At 43.1% G+C, this 20212-nt stretch overlaps 1 protein-coding gene across 4 annotated transcripts in view; it reads right to left on the bottom strand.

Annotated features, from left to right (window-relative positions):
* The window catches only part of LOC110510234 (serine/threonine-protein kinase TAO1-B), a 49151-nt gene extending 35663 nt beyond the window's left edge, over nt 1-13488 (bottom strand). For 2 of the 4 annotated variants that reach the window (XM_036967348.2, XM_090226482.1), the window contains exons 1-9: nt 12911-13488; nt 5037-5323; nt 4732-4803; nt 3787-3888; nt 3552-3597; nt 3314-3410; nt 2595-2708; nt 754-845; nt 509-602 (exon numbers count right to left, since the gene is read on the bottom strand). In XM_036967348.2, the coding sequence (XP_036823243.1) occupies nt 509-602; nt 754-845; nt 2595-2708; nt 3314-3410; nt 3552-3597; nt 3787-3888; nt 4732-4803; nt 5037-5168 (749 nt within the window). In that variant the 5' untranslated portion in view covers nt 5169-5323; nt 12911-13488. Of the gene's footprint in view, nt 1-508; nt 603-753; nt 846-2594; nt 2709-3313; nt 3411-3551; nt 3648-3786; nt 3889-4731; nt 4804-5036; nt 5324-12910 lie in introns of all 4 variants that reach the window. The other 2 variants (XM_036967349.2, XM_090226481.1) reach the window with 2 other exon arrangements.
* Between the last annotated feature and the right edge of the window lie 6724 nt (nt 13489-20212).

Below are 20212 nucleotides of genomic sequence, written 5' to 3'. Positions count from 1 at the left end.
GCTTTCAAGTATATGTTTTTAAAATGCACCCCGCCTCCACCTCACTGCAAAGTGACGTGTGACGTGCTGATGAAGCCATTATGCATTTGAATGGCGAATGGGAAGCGCGTTTCAATTACCAGTTTAGAAATAAAAATAGTGGCTATTTTTAATCGTTTTTTTTCTCTCAACAGGACTGGCCTTATAAAAGCACAGTCTGACAGATTTTCCACATGTGATAAGATAGAACGAATACACACACACGCCAATTTAATTCCACTAAATTATGCAAATGAACCCATAAACTGTTAAGTATGACCGGTCAAATGTATTTACATCAACTGGTATTCCAACAAGGAATAGGCTAAAAATAATTATTCCGCAATGGGATTCCTTTTTCGCGCCCACACTATTGGCCAGTACAAATTCAATTTCTCTGCACTGAACGTTGTTTTTTTTTTTTTTACAGCTAACGGAAACTCTGGTGTGTGTGTCTGTGTGTGAGATAGTCTGTGTATAACACACTCACCAGTCGCTGGACTGCAGCGTAGGGCTCTCATTCTGCGCTATGTGGTATAAGGCACTCATAGCGTTCATATTGAACAGAGGAGGCTTTCTCTCCGCTGTACACCAGACACAAGAGTTACACCAACATTAGTCACATACACAGACATGTGTTTACACCAACATTAGTCACATACACAGACATGTGTTTACACACACGGTATGTTGCACATATAAACAATCGAAAACCACCCACACACATCTACCTACCTAGTTCTACACAGGTGATCCCCAGGGACCAGACGTCCACCTTCCCGTCATACTGGCCCTCGTCCATGGCCAAGATCACTTCTGGGGCCATCCTGGACAGAGAGGGGGAGGGGGAAGAGCAAGGAGGTGGTGAAGAGGAGAGAGAGAGATAGAGAGCTCAATTACAATCATTGAACATTTTGCCAACAGAGATGGTGCATAATGGTACAGGTAGAGCCTATAGAAGGCATGCCGGGTAGAGCCTATAGAAGGCATGCCGGGTAGAGCCTATAGAAGGCATGTCGGGTAGAGCCTATAGAAAGCGTGCCGGGTAGAGCCTATAGAAGGCGTGCCGGGTAGAGCCTATAGAAGGCGTGCCGGGTAGAGCCTATAGAAGGCATGCCAGGTAGAGCCTATAGAAGGCATGCCAGGTAGAGCCTATAGAAGGCATGCCAGGTAGAGCCTATAGAAGGCATGTCAGGTAGAGCCTAAAGAAGGCATGTCAGGTAGAGCCTAAAGAAGGCATGTCAGGTAGACCCTATAGAAGGCATGCCAGGTAGACCCTATAGAAGGCATGTCAGGTAGACCCTATAGAAGGCATGCCAGGTAGAGCCTATAGAAGGCATGTCAGGTAGACCCTATAGAAGGCATGCCAGGTAGACCCTATAGAAGGCATGCCAGGTAGACCCTATAGAAGGCATGTCAGGTAGACCCTATAGAAGGCATGTCAGGTAGACCCTATAGAAGGCATGCCAGGTAGAGCCTATAGAAGGCATGTCAGGTAGACCCTATAGAAGGCATGCCAGGTAGACCCTATAGAAGGCATGCCAGGTAGACCCTATAGAAGGCATGTCAGGTAGACCCTATAGAAGGCATGCCAGGTAGAGCCTATAGAAGGCATGTCAGGTAGACCCTATAGAAGGCATGTCAGGTAGACCCTATAGAAGGCATGTCAGGTAGACCCTATAGAAGGCATGTCAGGTAGACCCTATAGAAGGCATGTCAGGTAGACCCTATAGAAGGCATGTCAGGTAGACCCTATAGAAGGCATGTCAGGTAGACCCTATAGAAGGCATGCCAGGTAGAGCCTATAGAAGGCATGTCAGGTAGACCCTATAGAAGGCATGTCAGGTAGACCCTATAGAAGGCATGCCAGGTAGACCCTATAGAAGGCATGCCAGGTAGACCCTATAGAAGGCATGTCAGGTAGACCCTATAGAAGGCATGTCAGGTAGACCCTATAGAAGGCATGTCAGGTAGACCCTATAGAAGGCATGCCAGGTAGACCCTATAGAAGGCATGCCAGGTAGACCCTATAGAAGGCATGTCAGGTAGACCCTATAGAAGGCATGCCAGGTAGAGCCTATAGAAGGCATGTCAGGTAGACCCTATAGAAGGCATGCCAGGTAGAGCCTATAGAAGGCATGCCAGGTAGACTCTATAGAAGGCATGTCAGGTAGACCCTATAGAAGGCATGTCAGGTAGACCCTATAGAAGGCATGCCAGGTAGAGCCTATAGAAGGCATGCCAGGTAGAGCCTATAGAAGGCATGTCAGGTAGACCCTATAGAAGGCATGTCAGGTAGACTCTATAGAAGGCATGCCAGGTAGACCCTATAGAAGGCATGCCAGGTAGACCCTATAGAAGGCATGCCAGGTAGACTCTATAGAAGGCATGCCGGGTAGAGCCTATAGAAGGCATGCCAGGTAGACCCTATAGAAGGCATGTCAGGTAGACCCTATAGAAGGCATGCCAGGTAGAGCCTATAGAAGGCATGTCAAGAAATAAAAACTTGTCATCACACGGTCAACGCTTCACCCCCTTGTAGACCCCGCTGACTGTTGGGCTCTGCTGTCCCTCACCAATATGGAGTCCCCACAAAAGAGTTGGCTGGCGAGGCAATGGAGGCGGAGCCAAAGTCAGCTAGCTTGACCTGTCCTGGCTCCGTCAGGAGGATGTTACCAGCCTTGATGTCTCTGGAGAGGGAGAGGGATGGAGTGAGAGAGAACGAGATTTTCAAAACAGTACTTTGGACCACGTGCTAATCTCATTATGGACAAGTACCACTGGGTCAGTAGGTGTAATCTCGTTATGGACAAGTACCACTGGGTCAGTAGGTGTAATCTCATTATGGACACGTACCACTGGGTCAGTAGGTGTAATCTCACTATGGACACGTACCACTGGGTCAGTAGGTGTAACCTCACTATGGACACGTACCACTGGGTCAGTAGGTGTAATCTCATTATGGACAAGTACCACTGGGTCAGTAGGTGTAATCTCATTATGGACAAGTACCACTGGGTCAGTAGGTGTAATCTCATTATGGACACGTACCACTGGGTCAGTAGGTGTAATCTCATTATGGACACGTACCACTGGGTCAGTAGGTGTAATCTCATTATGGACACGTACCACTGGGTCAGTAGGTGTAATCTCATTATGGACAAGTACCACTGGGTCAGTAGGTGTAATCTCATTATGGACAAGTACCACTGGGTCAGTAGGTGTAACCTCACTATGGACAAGTACCACTGGGTCAGTAGGTGTAATCTTGTTCCTGAATACTCCTCTGTCTCACCTGTGAATCATGTTGTGGGAGTGAAGGTAGGCCAACCCCTGCAAAGCTCCGTGGGTAATGGCAGCGATCTCCATTTCCTGAAGGGGATTTTTATGAACTACAGGATGAGTGAGAGAGGATATTTTAGAAAACATTTGCTAAAAATGTGTAAAAAGACACATTGTGTCAAACACAGTCTAAATTGACCACGATGTAGTACAACACAAAAAGGAAGGTTAATGTTTCTAGAATGTTTTACCTTCTAGAACATCAGAAGCGGAGCCCAGACAGTACTCCATCACCAGCTAAACACATAGAACACATCCAGGAAGAGAACAGGTCCATGGATATACACCTGAAGGTAAGGTTACTGAAACATCTCACTGGGAGTTTTAACCTCAAAATGTGTGTGAGGGTGTGTTTTTCTGGGTTTCATAGGTAGTAGCCCTCCATACTCCACTGTGTGTGTGTGTGTGTGTGTGTGTGTGTCTTACCCATGCTGTGTGTTCTCGTAGGTAGCAGCCCTTGTACTCTATGCTGTTGGGATGTTGAATCCTCTGGAGAAACTTCACCTCTTTTATGATGTCCTGCCATTTCTGAGAGAGATATTGTTTTATTTTATTTTTTAAATCCCTGTATTGGCCCAAAAGCTGAATCATTAAAAACAAAGAAAGAGTGAGAGAAAGAGAGAGGGAGAGCGTAAAAAGATAATAATTATATATTTTTTTAAATGAAGAACAAGCCATATAAAGAAAGACATGGTGAAACTACAAATGAGTTATTGGTTCAACCAACACACCTGGGGAAATGAGATGGGTGCAGAGTGACTACTCAGATCACTCTGAATGAACACAAAATATACAGAGAATTCTGTAAGTCTCCATTAAGGGTATGTTCTCATACGTGACACATCCGGAATGGTGTCTGTGTGTCTGTCTACTGGGGTGCTTTTCTTCCTACACAGATTAGGTGTAATCTGATTACAGCTAATCTGAAATTACGAGGAGAGCGAGGCGAAAGTGAAAGTGTATGAGAGCCGTGGGGTGACCTTGGAGATAATGTGTTCAGCTCACATATTTCTATCGGGGAGAGTGTGTGTACTCAATCTGGTGCAGTGTAACATTTCTCAAGTGTGCCGTCAGAAGTGTTTCTGTTTAAATAAACTTTCTAAAGGAAGACAGGGGGGGATGTGTAGCAGTCGCTCTCACCTATCGGGGAGTGTGTGTGTGTGTGTGTGTGTGTAGCAGTCGGTCTCACCTATCGGGGAGAGTGTGTGTGTGTGTGTAGCAGTCAGTCTCACCTATCGGGGAGAGTGTGTGTGTGTGTGTAGCAGTCGGTCTCACCTATCGGGGAGAGTGTGTGTGTGTGTGTGTGTGTGTGTGTAGCAGTCGGTCTCACCTATCGGGGAGAGTGTGTGTGTGTGTAGCAGTCGGTCTCACCTCGTTGGACTGCTTCCCGTTGTAGGACATCTTCTTGATGGCCACCACCTCGGTAGTTCGCACATCCCGCGCCTTAAGACACAGAACACACAGGCCTTAGACACGGAACATACACAGGCAGAGAACACGAACACAGGCCTTATAACACAGACAAAGTAAACACACAGGCCTTAGACACAGAGAGAACACAGGTGGAACAGCAGGACTATTACAGCACAGGAATCGGTGTGTGTGTTTGCATGTTTGAGTGATGTTTGAGAGTGTGTGTGTGTGTGTGTGATGTGCATGTTTGAGTGTGTACATACAAAGTAGACTGCTCCAAAGCTGCCATGACCTATCTCTCTGAGGTCAGAGAACAGTTTCTCAGGGTCTTCCTTGAAGAACAGCTCGGCTACATCCGGGTCCTTCAGACTGCCCGCCCGCACAGTGGAGGGCATGCTGGGTAATGTAGTTCGCTGTCTCCCGGCAGGGCGGGGAAAGGAGGAGGGGCCAGCAGACTATCTGGCCGTTGGAGCGCAGCTGGGTCTACGCCAGAGCAGCTGACAACTCATCTGCCAGTGGGGAGGAGCCAGAGGGGCCGGAGCATGGGCACCTGGAGGAAGGGGGAAGAGGAAGTAGGAAGAATATGAGACGGGAACAGCTTTGTTACTCCGCTGGAGAAACATCGGATCAAACATTGCCTCGCACTCAGATTAACCTCATCCCCAGCCTATTGTGCACAGCATGGGAGTGTCCATATAATTATTTTATTTACAAAGACATTTTGGTTTTTACTACCTTTTTATTTGTGCATTTTTATTGTTCAGAAATGTTGTGGGTACTTTTCGTTCGCTGGACTTTATCCTGCTAACTGTTCCAAATGTCCGAACTGAATTTGGAAAAAAGGGCTTTTATGTACTCTGCGCCATCGTCTTTGGAACACCTTAAAAAAATACTTTTAAACTGGAAGAATTTGTCCCGATTGGTGTTTTTAAATCATTGATGAAAGATTGAGGCTGATTCCCTGACCTGTCAATTTTATTAATTTGCTGTTTTATACTCTTGTGATTTCAATGGTTTTTACTGGATTACTTGTAGTTTTTCATGTTGTCTGTCTGTAATTTTTTTGTAATGACTTGGTGCTGCCCATCTTGGCCAGGGCGCTCTCTGAGCCCTTCCTGGTTAAATAAAGGTTAAATAAATTAAATTTAAAAAAAATAAATGGGAGTGGTCTTATGCAGTAAAATGTCATGTAATTTTATCGAATCAAAACGACTGCGAGGCTAGGGGAAAGTTGTGGTAGATTGATGAGTTGGTCATTAAATTGTTCTAAACTCACTACATTAAATTACACCTGGTAAATTTACTGGACACTACTGGCCTGGGCGAGCAGACGCACAAACATCATGTGGATTGATCATTGATTTAACATCCAGGTTTAAACTAGGCTATTGCCTTAATGAGAGAGAGAAGTGGGGTCAGAGTGCAGTGAGGGATTCAGTGTGTGTGTGTGCGTCATTAAGTCACGTATTGATGAGTGGTGTGTGTTTCATTGACTGTATTGATAAGTGTGTGCACGGATTTCTTCTGGGACTGAAACATTAGCCTCTGATGTGCAAATCAACACAGCAGAGCTCTCAATAAAGCACACACCATTATGGGTTAGGGATATATATATAAATAAGAAAAAAAAGAGAGGAGAGAGAGAGATTTTATGTCTTTATTCTTTATGGAACTTCTGTGAGTGATATTTGTTTATTATCTATTTCACTAGCTTTGGCAATGTAAACATGTTTCCCATGCCAATAAAGCTCTTAAATTGAATTCACACACAAACATCGAATTAATCAGATATACAGTGTAGACAGTGTTAATGTTGTAAATGACTATTGTAGCTGGATACGTCTGATTTTTAATGGAATATCTACATAGGCGTACGGAGGCCCATTATCAGCAACCATCACTCCTGTGTTCCAATGACACGTTGTGTTAGCTAATCCAAGTTTGTTATTTTAACAGGCTAATTGATCATTTTTAAAACATTTTGCAATTATGTTAGCACAGCTGAAAACAGTTGTTCTGATTAAAGAAGCAATAAAACTGTCCTTCTTTAGACTAGTTGAGTATCTGGAGCATCAGCATTTGTGTGTTCGATTACAGGCTCAAAATGGCCAGAAACAAAATAACTTACTTCTATTCTATTCTATTCTTCTAAGTCTATTCTTGTTCTGAGAAATGAAGGCTATTCCATGCGATAAATTGCCAAGACACTGAAGATCTCGTACAACACTATGTACTACTCCCTTCACAGAACAGTGCAAACTGGCTCTAACCAGAATAGAAAGAGGGAGGCCCCGGTGCACAACTGAGCAAGAGGACAAGTACATTAGAGTGTCTAGTTTGGGAAACAGACGCCTCACAAGTCCTCAACCGTTTCCAACTACAATAGTCATTTACAACATTAACAATGTCTACACTGTATTTCTGATCAATTTTATGTTATTTCAAATGGACAAAAAAGTGCTTTTCTTTCAAAAACAAGGAAATTTCTAAAGTGACCCCAATCTTTTGAACGATGGTGTATGTAGGAATAAAGTGACAAGGCAACAGGATAGATAATAAACAGTAACAGCAGCATATGTGATGAGTCAAAATATTAGTGCAAAAGGGTCCATGCAGATTGTTAAATAGTTTGCTAAATAGTTCATCTGGGTAGCTATTTGGTTGTCTTTTTGGCTAGGGGTTAGAAGCTGTTCAGGATTCTGTTGGTTCCACGCTTGTCGTGCGGTAGGAGAGAACCGTCTATGACTTGAGTGGCTGGAGTCTATGACAATTTTTAGGGCTATCCTCTCACACCGCCTGGTATAGAGGTCCTGGATGGCAGGGAACTCAGCCCCAGAGATGTACTGGGCCATACGCACTACAGGGGCTGTTACACTGACCGTATTACCGCCAGCCATGAGTCATGAAGGCAGTCAAATTCCACATGACCACATAGTCACAGTAACTAGTCTTCTTCAAGCTCTGATGCTGCTGATGGTCATTAGTAGCCTACCAAACTTGCTAACTGCCTGGTACTCAGCACTCTATTGTCCCTCTAATCACTCTGACGTCAATGCAAATGCAATCGAAAATCTTATCAAAAAACACATCATGAGAGCCCATGAGCTCATGTTGCGCAACATTTCCATAGGCTTTGCAATTGCGCGAGAACAGAGTGACAGCCTTGATTAAAAAGAGGAGAATCCCATCAGCTTTCTATAGGTTAGGCCCATTAGATTTATTTTTCAACTTTCCTAATATTAAGCACACAGGTTATACTCCTGTTGTAAATATAAACAATCTGGCTGGCATAAAAATGAACCACGGGAAAAGCGTCCTCCATTCACTATTTAAGAGCAGAGATGGTCATGTATTTTTCCCCCTGACCCTCTTTCCAGACAGGTGCATGATAATGGTCCATTGTAAAAATCAAAATGTCACACATATATTATTTAGTATATGGTAAATATGAAACAATATTTCTGCCATCACGTAAAAATACAAAAATAAAAAATAAAATAGGATCTATTTGAAGAAAGAAAAGTATATTTACACATTAGTGTTAGGCAGTTTGTTGTGGTATGAGGTGCTATGGATCACGATGAAGTCATATCAAAACCTTCGGACAGATTGACGTTCAACGTTGAGACGACCCATTCCCACCATCACTAAGGTCATGCGCACCACTTTCAATGACAGAGGCAATGCTTACAGTTCTAAGCCCAGTTACTGCTAGTGGAATGAGCACCGTGCTCATCAATCTCTGCTAAAAGGGGGTTGAAACGGAAAATGTTCAACATTAAGACAAGTTCACTGAAAGTAACTAATCAGGTCAATCTAAATGTATAATAACCCTTCTTGAATTGATCAAATGGAAGTTGGATCCAAGCAACAAAAATAATGATGCTGTACCTAATATATTAGTGCTTGTAAAACACTAAAAAGGTTGATATATTACACTTTTTTTTTTTTAAATGCTCATGTTGGAAATTCAAAAAGCTCATAGAAAACTGAGGCAACTATTTACTAAGTAGAACAATAGGTTTTATTGTGTGTACAGGATGAACCCAGAGAGTAAAAAGACAACTGACCAATCAACATACTATATGATTCACACCCCGTGAACAGAGAAAGTAGGGAGCAAACGCTGTCATCCAATCAACACAGCAGTTCTGGCCTGAATCAGTGCATAAAACACAGTCCATGGACACAGTCACAGTAGAGAGACAAACGTACGAGGATTTAGCCCTTCTCTCACTCACACACACACACACACACCACACACGCTCCTCTGTCATTAGGATAAAGCCAGTGTTTAGCCTAACTCTTACTATGCTACCACATCACTAGTCAAATCAAAGTGTATTGGTCGTACACAGTTTAGCAACGTTAAATAGGGTGCAGTGAAATGCTTTTGTTTCTTGTTATTTATCCCCAATTTCATGGAATCCAAATTGGTAGTTACAATCTTGTCTCATCGTTGCAACTCCCCTACGGACTCTGGAGAGGCGAAGGTCGAGAGCCGCTCATCCTCCGAAACACAACCCAACCAAGCCGCACTGCTTCTTGACACACTGCCCACTTAACCCGGAAGCCAGACGCACCAATGTGTCGGAGGAAACACCGTACAACTGGTCGACCGTGTCAGCGAGCATGTGCCCAGCCCGCCACAGGAGTCGCTAGAGCGCGATGGGACAACCCTCCCCTAACCAGGACAACGCTGGTCCAATTGTGTGTCGCGTCATGGGTCTCCCGGTCGTGGCCGGCTGCGACACAGCCCAGTATCAAACCAGGATATGTAGTAACGCAGCTTGCACTGCATTCCTTAGACCGCTGCGCCACTCGGGAGACCTCTGAAATGCGTATGTTACTAGCTCCAAACAATCCAGTCAAATGTCATAAAGTACACAAATGATCAAAACGTTTAAATAAAAACAAAAAGAAATTGTGAAATGGCTGAACGAATTTGGTAACGGATTTGTATTTTCAGCTCAGATTTACTCACAAGGCAATGGCATACAACGCAGCCTTGGCATAGCCAAGGCAATGGTGTTTCCATTTTTTTAAATCTATATTTTATGTATTCAAAAGAAATCAGCCAAAAAAATTGTAGACCTCCACAAGTCTGGTTCATCCTTGGGAGCAATTTCCAAACACCTGAAGGTACCACATTCATCTGTACAAACAATAGTATGCAAGCACAAACACCATGGGACCACGCAGCCGTCATACCGCTCAGGAAGGAGACGCGTTCTGTCTCCTAGAGATGAAGGTACTTTGGTGCGAAAAGTGAAAATCAATCCCAGAACAGCAGCAAAGGACCTTGTGAAGATACTGGACTAAACAGGTACAAAAGTATCTATATCCACAGTAAAACAAGTCCTATATATCGACATAACCTGAAAGGCGGCTCAGCAAGGACGAAGCCACTGCTCCAAAACCTCCATAAAAAAGCCAGACTATGGTTTGCAACTGCACATGGGGACACATATTGTGCTTTTTGGAGAAATATTCTCTGGCCTGAAACACAAATAGAACTGTTTGGCCATAATGACCATCGTTATATTTGGCGGAAAAAGGGGGAGGGCTTGCAAGCCAAAGGACACCATCCTAACCGTGAAGCACGAGGGTGGCAGCATCATGTTGTGGGGGTGCTTTGCTGCAGGAGGGACTGGTGCACTTCACAAAATAGATGGCTTCATGAGGAAGGAAAATTACGTGGATAAATTGAAGCAACATCTCAAGACAGCAGTCAGGAAGTTAAAGCTTGGTTGCAAATGGGTGTTCCAAATGGACAATGACCCCAAGCATACTTCCAAAGCTGTTGCAAAATGGCTTAAGGACAACAAAGTCAAGGTACTGGAGAGGCCATCAGAACATCCTGACATCAATCCCATAGAAAATGTGTGTGCAGAACTGAAAAAGAGTGTACGAGCAAGGAGGATTACAAATGAGACTCAGTTACACCAGCTCTGTCAGGAGGAATGGGCCAAAATTCACCCAACTTATTGTGGGAAGCTTGTGGAAGGCTACCCAAAACATTTGACCCAAGTTAAACAATTTAAAGGCAATGCTACCAAATACTAATTGATTGTATGTAAACTTCTGACCCACTGGGGATGTGATGAAAGAAATAATATCTGAAATAAATCACTCTATCATTCTGACATTTCACATTCTTAAAATAAAAGTGGTGATCCTAACTGACCTAAGACAGGGTCTTTTTACTAGGATTAAATGTCAGGAATTGTGAAAAACTGAGTTTAAATGTATTTGGCTAACGTGTATGTAAACTTCCGTCTTCAACTGTTGCTAAACTATGACGCTACCGACCCATGTAGCTACCGACCCATGTAACTAAACTATGACGCTACCTACCCTTGTAGCTAAACTATGACGCGACTTACCCTTATAGCTAAAATCCATACCAGACTTCACCGCCTGCTATGGCAACTGCTTGGCCTCTGATCGCAAGGCACTACAGAGGGTAGTGCGTATGGCCCAGTAAATCACTGGAGCCAAGCTTTCTGCCATCCAGGACCTCTATACCAGGCGATGTCAGAGGAAAGCTCTAAAAACTGTCACAGACTCCAGCCACCCTAGTCGTAGACTGTTCTCTCTGCTACCACACGGCAAGCAGTACCGGAGCGCCAAGTCTAGGTCCAAAAGGCTTCTCAACAGCTTCTACACCCAAGCCTGAACAGCTAATCAAATGGCTACCCAGACTATGTGTATTGCCCCCCTCCCTCCCCCTTTTACACTGCTGCTACTCTCTGTTTATTATCTATGAAGTTACTTTAATAACTCTACCTACATGTACATACTACCTCAATTACCTCGACTAACCGGTGCCCCTGCATTGTTGGTATTGTTGGCATTGTTAAAATTGCATTGTTGGTTAAGGGCTTGTAAGTAAGCATTTCACTGTTGTATTCGGCCCATGTGACAAATACAGTTTTATTTAAACTCTCACTGGTTGAGTGATGGACGAAACTTCAAATCATTGAGTGCAGATGTGAGGACAGTCTGTCGCTGGTTGTGATATAGCCTACTGTACATTCAAACTCCTAGAAAGCCAAGTGTTTGAAAGCAATGTTGTTAAATCAATGCAAAAGGTGTGCATTGTTAACGGGGAAAAAGTGTTGTTGCTTTGTCATTCCCAACACCTCCAACCTTAATGTGTAGGAAGGGTGTGATGGGGAGTTGTTGCCAACTTACACTTAGGATGTCATTGTCTAACAAATGCCATTGTCTAACAAAATAAATCGATATTTAGAGCTGTTTTCCATTAAATACAGTTTGTCACCATCTGGAGTGTGCAATGCTGGCGAACAGGCATAGATAGTCAAGGCCGAGAAAGAATGTAACGCAATGTCAACACAGAAATTAGGAATGTGACTCGCGTCACTGCCCACAAACAAGCTAGCAACCGCCAGGAATGAATGCAGGCGTACCAAGAAAGACAATACCCGAAACGACAATAGATTTGTCAAGTTGCTTGTTTGCTGACTGTAAACATTAAACCTAGCAACACTTAGGACATAACTAGCGCTATATTCAGTTCACAGTTTAGACTGGAGTGGTTGACATTTGGTCGTGAAGCTACTGCTGTGTTTCTGATCGCCTCAGCCATGATTTACAGTGAGGAAAAAACACACCAGGGAGTGTCACATCAAAACTACCTGTCTACATTCGGAGAGGATTCGCTAGTTAGCTATCTGGCTAGTAAAACAGCAGACGTTAGCTGTAGCATTTATCGCTGGACGAACGTTAACTAGCTAGCCATGTCCTTCCCAGCATTTGACAATCTGTCTTGTCAGTTAGCTGCCATTGAATTGTTTACAAGTTTAAAAAGGAGACCTTCGCTTCATAAGCTTATCAACGGTTAGCCATGTAGCTAGTTAGCCATGTAGCTAGTTATCATTCCCCAATTCACAAACGTTAGAGCAAAACATTCCTCTCTGACTAAAGTTAGCTCGTTGGATGTCATCGAGCTAACATTAACCATCCACGTCGTAAACTAACTACAGTATTTAATGATGTTGTCTAACCAGCTGATCAAGTTGGCTAACTAAGAAGCCTAGCTAGACGGCAAGTTATCCAGATAAACACATTTCTCACCAGCAGAAGTTGGCTTCAATGCACAGCGGACACTTACCTGTCAGAGGCCAGGTTCAGGTAGAATAACAGGAAGCAAATGTCCAACAAGGCAAGGAAGGGCGCAACAAACTGACTCGAGTCTGGAGGTGGAGCACAGATTGGAGTTTTGTTAGCTAGCCCTTTCCAGGTTTGTACGATGCAGACTCGTTGTGTTTGGTCAACCCGAAAAACAAGTGTAATGTGTGTACAACGTAAGGCCAGTCGAGGCCCTGAAAATAACTACCAATAGCTGGTTTAATAAACCAGTCAGCCAACGAAGTTCTCCACTCCTCCCAATCAGTTTCCAAAGATGGCGGCGGCGAGAATTCACCTCCTCCTTACTAACGTGACAATCATAGGGCAAAATATCTACAAACATCGACAACTGTTAAAACTGATAAGCACCTAGTTCTGACTAAAACGATTAGTGTGCCGCACTTGGGTGGCCTTGTCGCTGTTTACCCCCGGGTGGGTGCTGAAGTTACTGTCCCCTCCTCTCCGTGCTAGCTATCCTCCTGCGAAACATCCAGCCAAGATCCGCAATCTGAATCCTCCCTGAATCCTCCCTGATGCCAAGTTGGCGGGGCGTGACAACACAAGAGGGAATTCGTAGTTGGTTATGAGTAAAAGCACACAAGTTGGTGGTGGTTGACAGTCAGGGTAGATTCACAATCATGTTCCGAATACCTATCAAATAATATTATTATTCATTTTATGTTCTCAAATGTTCAAGTCTAGTTCAACATTCAAAGTAAACACACACACAATCCTCTTCATTGCCTGGAAACCCAGTGTAGAATTGCATTGAAATCTACGTCAGGCTAGAAAATTGCTTTTGAATCAGGAACATTTCCTCTCATGACCTCAACGTGCCAGAATGTTTAATAAAATTACATTTTAAAGTACTTTACCGGTTCTCTGTCAGGTCCTTTTTGGTGATAGGAATGTGAGACAATATATCTACAGGAAAGTATAATTACATAACCTGCTCAAAGTGCTGATAGTACTTTCATATTGCCTTCATCTGGTGTATAAAAACACATGCACCAGACACACGCATACTTGCCGAGCTCGTGCACGTGTTTACATGGTTCTGCACATGATTCAGGTCATAGAAATCTGAGTGTATCACCAGAGCTTTGAAAAGTTGATGTAATTATACTTTCCTGTAGATATATTGTCTCACATTCCTACCGCCAAAAAGTACCAAGCGCACGGACAACCAGTACGTTAAGTTAAAATAACATTTTATTTAGCATTCTGTCTCGAAGAGGTCATGAGAGGAATCTTTCCTAACTTCAAACGCTCCTTTCTGCCTGAGATAGAATTCAACTCAATTCAATGTTTGGTTTCCTGGCAATTCTGTTCATAGCTATATGCTTTATTGCATGTGCATGTGTGTGTGTGTGTGTGTGTGTGTGTGTGTGTGTGTGTCCTGAGTCTTGCTGAGCTCCTTAGCCGATTATGATCTAAGTCTTTGCCACAAATAGCCCAAATAACCTCCACACACCCATAGTCCTGACTGAGCTTCAGCATTCACTAAAAATCTGGATGACGCATGCACTGCTGCAATTATAATGTATAAACACATACAGTGTCCAATAGTGACAAACCTTTTTTATTTTGAATAGTCAGTTTGCCACTCATAAGGTAGAGTCAGTCTCTCTCTCTCTCATACACACACACAAGGTGCTGTCTGGTTCAGGTCTGGTCACCTGTATATGTGTATCCCTGACTTCCAGATATCTCATATAACATGACCCCCAATACTTCATATACAGTTTGGTCAATAGCATGTGTCCTTCAAATGTGAACCCCTAAAAGTGTCAAACTGTCATTTAAAGTGATGAATCATGTATGTAATCTGAGCTAAAGTGAGATTTTTACTTGAAATAAAACAGTGAGAGAGACAGACAGCATCACATAGGTTGAGTCCCAAAGGGCACCGTATTCCCACATATGTAATATATATATATATATCTATACAGTGCCTTGCGAAAGTATTCGGCCCCCTTGAACTTTGCAACCTTTTGCCACATTTCAGGCTTCAAACATAAAGATATAAAACTGTATTTTTTTGTGAAGAATCAACAACAAGTGGGACACAATCATGAAGTGGAACGACATTTATTGGATATTTTAAACTTTTTTAACAAATCAAAAACTGAAAAATTGGGCGTGCAAAATTATTCAGCCCCCTTAAGTTAATACTTTGTAGCGCCACCTTTTGCTGCGATTACAGCTGTAAGTAGCTTGGGGTATGTCTCTATCAGTTTTGCACATCGAGAGACTGACATTTTTTCCCATTCCTCCTTGCAAAACAGCTCGAGCTCAGTGAGGTTGGATGGAGAGCATTTGTGAACAGCAGTTTTCAGTTCTTTCCACAGATTCTCGATTGGATTCAGGTCTGGACGTGGACTTGGCCATTCTAACACCTGGATATGTTTATTTTTGAACCATTCCATTGTAGATTTTGCTTTATGTTTTGGATCATTGTCTTGTTGGAAGACAAATCTCCGTCCCAGTCTCAGGTCTTTTGCAGACTCCATCAGGTTTTCTTCCAGAATGGTCCTGTATTTGGCTCCATCCATCTTCCCATCAATTTTAACCATCTTCCCTGTCCCTGCTGAAGAAAAGCAGGCCCAAACCATGATGCTGCCACCACCATGTTTGACAGTGGTGATGGTGTGTTCCGGGTGATGAGCTGTGTTGCTTTTACGCCAAACATAACGTTTTGCATTGTTGCCAAAAAGTTCAATTTTGGTTTCATCTGACCAGAGCACCTTCTTCCACATGTTTGGTGTGTCTCCCAGGTGGCTTGTGGCAAACTTTAAACGACACTTTTTATGGATATCTTTAAGAAATGGCTTTCTTCTTGCCACTCTTCCATAAAGGCCAGAATTGTGCAATATACGACTGATTGTTGTCCAATGGACAGAGTCTCCCACCTCAGCTGTAGATCTCTGCAGTTCATCCAGAGTGATCATGGGCCTCTTGGCTGCATCTCTGATCAGTCTTCTCCTTGTATGAGCTGAAAGTTTAGAGGGATGGCCAGGTCTTGGTAGATTTGCAGTGGTCTGATATTCCTTCCATTTCAATATTATCGCTTGCACAGTGCTCCTTGGGATGTTTAAAGCTTGGGAAATATTTTTGTATCCAAATCCGGCTTTAAACTTCTTCACAACAGTATCTCGGACCTGCCTGGTGTGTTCCTTGCTCTTCATGATGCTCTCTGCGCTTTTAACGGACCTCTGAGACTATCACAGTGCAGGTGCATTTATACGGAGACTTGATTACACACAGGTGGATTGTATTTATCCTCATTAGTCATTTAGGTCAACATTGGATCATTCAGAGATCCTCACTGAACTTCTGGAGAGTTTGCTGCACTGAAAGTAAAGGGGCTGAATAATTTTGCACGTCCAATTTTTCAGTTTTTGATTTGTTAAAAAAGTTTGAAATATCCAATAAATGTCGTTCCACTTCATGATTGTGTCCCACTTGTTGTTGATTCTTCACAAAAAAATACAGTTTTATATCTTTATGTTTGAAGCCTGAAATGTGGCAAAAGGTCGCAAAGTTCAAGGGGGCCGAATACTTTCGCAAGGCACTGTATATATATATATATATATATATATATATATTACATATGTGGGAATACGGTGCCCTTTGGGACTCAACCTATGTGATGCTGTCTGTCTCTCTCACTGATGTTTTATTTCAAGTAAAAATCACACACACAAGAGTCAAATGACTCAAATGATGTCAATTAGCATATCAGAAGCTTCTAAAGCCATGACATAATTTTCTGGAATTTTCCAAGTTGTTTAAAGGCACAGTTAACTTAGTGTATGTAACCTTCTGATCGACTGGATTTGTGATTTAGTGAATTATAAGTGAACTAATCTGTCTGTAAACAATTGTTGGAAAAATTACTTGTGTCATGCAAAAAGTAGATGTCCTAACCGACTTGCCAAAACTATAGTTTGTTAACAAGAAATTTGTGGAGTGGTTGAAAAACGACTTTTAATGACTCCAACCTAAGTGACTGTAAACTTCCGATTTCAACTGTATGTAAATGTGATATTTCAGTTGTTTTTTTGCAAACACTCATCTGACAGGACTGGGTATAGATAGAAGGCTACATGTACAATCATTATAATACTGTAGCATAAGGAGGACATCACCTAGCCACCTTATCCAAAGATTTGGTCCTAATCGCTAAGATGTTGGACTTTCCAACACAGTGATAAGGTTTGAGATGCTATTGGGACTACTTCCTGAATTTGCTGCAGTATAGGCACAGCATATCACATCATAAGGAAAAGGAGACAACTATATATGTGTATGGCTCTGAAAGGAAATAAGATTTGTGACAAAGATGGTTTGCTGAGAAGAGGCAGTGAAATGTGTGTGGTAGTGAAAGGGTTAAGGATGGGCATTCCACAACAGGCTTCGGGCCAGGCAGCCAATCAGCTTGCAGAACGGGTCTTCTAGAGCCCTGATTGGCTGCTGGGCGGCCATTGTCCTGACGATGGGAATCAGGTCCTGTCTGTGTGGTCTGTATCCATGCGCTGGGGAAGTATGCTGCTGGAGCAGTGACAGAGAGAAACACTGCACAACACTCTCTCTCTGTCTGAGTCTCTCTATAGCTCTCTCTCTGTCTGTGAGTCTCTCTATAGCTCTCTGTCTGTGAGTCTCTCTATAGCTCTCCCTCTCTCTGTCTGTGAGTCTTTCTATAGCTCTCTCTCTGTCTGTTGAGTCTCTCTATAGCTCTCTCTGTCTGTTGAGTCTCTCTATAGCTCTCTCTCTCTGTCTGTGTCTCTCTCGCTGTCTGTCTGTTTCTCTCTCTCACTCACACACACACAAAAAAACAACAGTTTAGTTGGTCAGTTAGTGTCCACAAACCTCCAGGGTCCATAATCACAAACAGGACCATGGGCTGTGTTGGCAAACAGAGAGAGTTGCCCTGGTCTGCCCCGGTCTCTGTGCGCATCCTCAAATGGCATCCCATTCCCAAATGGTTCTGGTCAAAAGTAGTGCACTATTTAGGGAATAAGGTGGCATATGGGATGCAACCCCGGTCTCCTCCAGCATTTCCTGCCCTCCAGCTCTGGGCTTCTCCCTCCCTGAGAAGAGTGTTTATGACGGTTCTCCCTCCTGCTCTCGAATGCTCTGCTCTGCTCTCTCTCTCTGTGTTTCGTTGCTGTTGCTTCCAAGCACGAATGTAATTACACTAGTTACCACAGGAGGGTGCTCATTGCTCAAAGCTAAGGCCTATACGAACAAATCCTGTCACTGCTGCCATTCAACAGGTGCAAGATGTGGCTGTTTTTCCCCCCCAACTTCTAAGACTTATAAATTATTCTCTTGTTTTTTTCAACCCTGTACCCATTACTTTAGTATGACGATTTCAGAGTTGAGTATGTTATTCTGCTTTGTGCCACATCTCCAATCAAGTAAGAATGTGCTGCAGCATGTGACTAACAGGAGGTTGGTGGCACCTTAGCTGGGGAGGATGGGCTCGTGGTAAGGGCTGGAGCTGAATCGGTGGAATGTTATCAAACACATGCTTTCTGTGTGTTTGATGCCATTCCATTCGCTCCATTCCAACCATTATTATGAGCCGTCCTCCCCTCAGCAGCCTCCTGCACATTACTGTATCATAGCTTTGTTATCATACTGCACTCTTTAATTGGTTAATGTTGCATAGGAGTTCAAAAATGTGATCTCAACTCAGATAACGTTTGTGACCACTGTTCTAGAGTTCTCTGTTAACACTATCAACGTTTACCTTTAATGTGGCAATTGTGATCGAAATCAACACAATATGAGCCACTTTCAATGCAACATAACAAAAACTATGCAAGGGATTTTGTTGTAGGCAGAACACATCGAACTAGGATTCTATTGCATTGACACGCATGACTCAGCCAGTACTCTACAGACCTGTGCAGCACATACAATCAGAGCTGCAGGAGGTCTATATGCAAATACACTATTGCCATATATGGATCTGCGCCATTCACTTTGAACTGGACTGTGTTTACAGCATGTGCGGTTGTGAGTAGATGCGCTTGTTTTGAGATCAAAGCGAGAGCTGCATGTATCCACGTGTGTACATTTTGTTAATATTTTTTACTAGGCAAGTCAGTTAAGAACAAATTCAATGACGGCCTAGGAACAGTGGGTTAACAGCCTTGTTCAGGCAATTATAGTCAATGAACTAATCACTGATCATAATCTTGATGTGATTGGCCTGACTGAAACATGGCTTAAGCCTGAAGAATTTACTGTGTTAAATGAGGCCTCACCTCCTGGCTACACTAGTGACCATATCCCCCGTGCATCCCGCAAAGGCGGACGTTTTGCTAAAATTTACAAGAGCAAATTTCAATTTACAAAAAAAATAAAAATGACATTTTCATCTTTTGAGCTTCTAGTCATGAAATCTATGCAGCCTACTGAATCACTTTTTATAGCTACTGTTTACAGGCCTCCTGGGCCATATACAGCGCTCCTCATTGAGTTCCCTGAATTCCTATCGGACCTTGTAGTCATAGCAGATAATATTCTAATCTTTGGTGACTTTAATATTCACATGGAAAAGTCCACAGACCCACTCCAAAAGGCTTTCGGAGCCATCATCGACTCAGTGGGTTTTGTCCAATATGTCTCTGGACCTACTCACTGCAACAGTCATACTCTGGACCTACTTTTGTCCCTCTGGACCTACTTTTGTCCCTCTGGACCTACTTTTGTCCCTCTGGACCTACTTTTGGAATAAATATTGTGGATCTTAATGTTTTTTTTAATCGAACCACCATTTTATTACATTTGCAATTGCAACAAATATTCTGCTCAGACCCCAACCAAGGAACATCAAAAGTCGTGCTATAAATTCACAGACAACACAAAGATTCCTAGATGTCCTTTCAGACTCCCTCTGTCTACCCAAGGATGTCAGAGGACAAAAATCAGTTAACCACCAAACTGAGGAACTCAATTTAACCTTGCGCAATACCCTATATGCAGTTGCACCCCTAAAAACATTTATCATAAGAAACTAGCTCCCTGGTATACAGAAAATACCTGAGCTCTGAAGCAAGCTTCCAGAAAATTGGAACGGAAATGACGCCACACCAAACTGGAAGTCTTCCAACTAGCTTGGAAAGACAGTACCGTGCAGTATCAAAGAGCTCTTACTGCTGCTCGATCATCCTATTTTTCCAACTTAATTGAGGAAAATAAGAACAATCCCAAATTCATTTTTGATACTGTCGCAAAGCTAACTAAAAAGCAGCATTCCCCAAGAGAGGAT

Source organism: Oncorhynchus mykiss, chromosome 29 (genome assembly GCF_057628025.1).
Source record: "Oncorhynchus mykiss isolate SJ-2025 chromosome 29, ASM5762802v1, whole genome shotgun sequence".
NCBI lineage: Eukaryota > Metazoa > Chordata > Actinopteri > Salmoniformes > Salmonidae > Oncorhynchus > Oncorhynchus mykiss.
This window is presented reverse-complemented; position numbering and strand designations above follow the sequence as displayed.